The following is a 1,851-nucleotide window of genomic DNA, read 5'->3' on the forward strand; positions in this document are numbered from 1 at the left end:
CGAGTAGTGGAGTGGCTTGATTCATTTAGGGGAGGGGCCAAACTTGATGACGTCTCTCAAGATGTGGGAGTTTTTAGGAGAGTTGCGGGCAGTTGAATAGAGTTTTGATATATTCTATGAATAGATTGGTTGTTTTTCCAACCAATCTAGTTGGTCAAAACCATTTTAGTCAGAATTACCCAATATAATGATCAGAATCTGAGCAAGCCACTGGTTTCAGTATTGGATACTGTCTGGGAGCTCAGACTGAGGTCTGTGTTGGATGTTGACACTGTGATCTGTACTGATATTGTAACAATTAAAAGCAGAAGTGCTTAAGTACCTGTAATCCTTGATGAAAAAGTGATGAGCTGTGCCAAAAAGGAATGCTGGAATGCGGGGAGAAAAGTATTGAAAATATCTGACAGAAAACAAGCTGAAGGAGTCAAAGGGAAGGTTTGAAGGATTATAGAGTGACACTCTTTTTAGATTTCCATTTAAGAGGGATCAGAAAATATTGTATAAGAAATTAATTTATCCTCGTTAATTATGTGAAGAGGTATGTGAATTTCATGATGGACTGAAGTTGCATCAGGTCTCTCTCGTCTTTCAGAGGTCTGAAGGACATGGAGCAGGACTCGTCATCCATGGAAAAGCGATTTTCCTACAAGTTCCTGAAGAGGGTGTTAAAGAACGTCGACTCTGCCCAGGAGTTTATTGCCCACCTTGGTGAGTCTTCAGCATCGATGCTAATATCATCCATTACTAAAATGTTAAAATGTGTAACCAAACTTTAACCATGTGCAGAGGCCATGGCTACCAGTGGAAAAACTGACAAATCTCCTCATGATCAGGAAATCAAGTTCTTTGCAAAGGTCGGGATGAGTATTTAGCGCTATACGTCTAATATGTTTTATGTTTAGAGTTTTTTTCCTGAGGTGTTGTTTTTCTTCCTTTTAGATTTTGCTCCCACTGATTGATCAGACCTTTAAGAATCACTGCCTCTACTTCCTGTCTACGCCTAGCAAGAACCTGAGCAGCTGTGGCTGTGCCTCCAACAAAGAGAAGGAAATGGTCACCAGGTATCACCCAAAAATAAAACGGGGTTTATTTTTGATCATTTCTTCCTTATTAGCAAATTCTTTCCTTCATTTTTCTCCCTTTACTGTCAGCTTTTCTTCAGTTCTGTCTTTAACACCTTTCCTTGTTTCAGTCTGTTCTGTAAGATGGCAGCTCTTGTCAGACACAGGATTTCTCTCTTTGGTAAGACTGGAACTGTTTCTGCTCGTCACCTGTCTGGGATTTTAATATGTTCCAGCAGATGCAATAAAAAATCTGTTTCTGTTTCAGGAAGTGATTCTGCAATAATGGTGAGCTGTCTTCACATTCTGTCCCACTCACTCGACACAAGGTACGCAACCTTTATTTACCTGGCATCAACACAGCTCTGGAAATGATCTTCTTACGACTAACAAGTATCAAAACGTCGTTCTTTCAGAACAGTGATGAAATCTGGGGCAGAGCTGGTCAAAGTCGGGTTCAAGGGCTTCTTTGAGAACGCGGCAGAGGATTTGGAGAAGTTGGTGGAGATGCTGAAGCTGGGGAAGTTCATGCAGTCACGTGCCCAGATGAAGAGCGTCACTCAAAGCCTCAACTATGTGACCGTAGCCCTGCTGCCAATCCTCACCGCCCTTTTTGAACATATTAGGACCCATGAATTTGATGTGGACCTGCTTCGTAAGTTCACCTACATACTGAAGTTTATTTTCTTTAACATTATAGAATATCTGTTCCTTTGATTTTAAATAAAAAATGAGGTTCATGATAGTAAGCTGGAATAATTTGGGCCAGCAAAGAAAAAGTCCACTGACT

The 1,851-nt window shown here is 40.8% G+C and overlaps 1 protein-coding gene across 2 annotated transcripts in view; it reads left to right on the forward strand.

The window, feature by feature from the left end:
- LOC107093662 (ryanodine receptor 3-like) overlaps positions 1–1,851 on the forward strand; it is a 101,111-nt gene that overhangs the window by 70,777 nt on the left and 28,483 nt on the right. For both annotated transcript variants that reach the window (XM_015388853.1, XM_015388852.1), the window contains 6 exons: positions 593–708; positions 787–854; positions 940–1,061; positions 1,193–1,242; positions 1,330–1,390; positions 1,478–1,716. In XM_015388853.1, coding sequence (XP_015244339.1) covers positions 593–708; positions 787–854; positions 940–1,061; positions 1,193–1,242; positions 1,330–1,390; positions 1,478–1,716 — 656 coding nt within the window. The remainder of the gene's footprint in view (positions 1–592; positions 709–786; positions 855–939; positions 1,062–1,192; positions 1,243–1,329; positions 1,391–1,477; positions 1,717–1,851) is intronic.

This window comes from Cyprinodon variegatus, unplaced genomic scaffold (genome assembly GCF_000732505.1).
Source record: "Cyprinodon variegatus isolate N-32 unplaced genomic scaffold, C_variegatus-1.0 Scaffold439, whole genome shotgun sequence".
Taxonomy (NCBI): domain Eukaryota; kingdom Metazoa; phylum Chordata; class Actinopteri; order Cyprinodontiformes; family Cyprinodontidae; genus Cyprinodon; species Cyprinodon variegatus.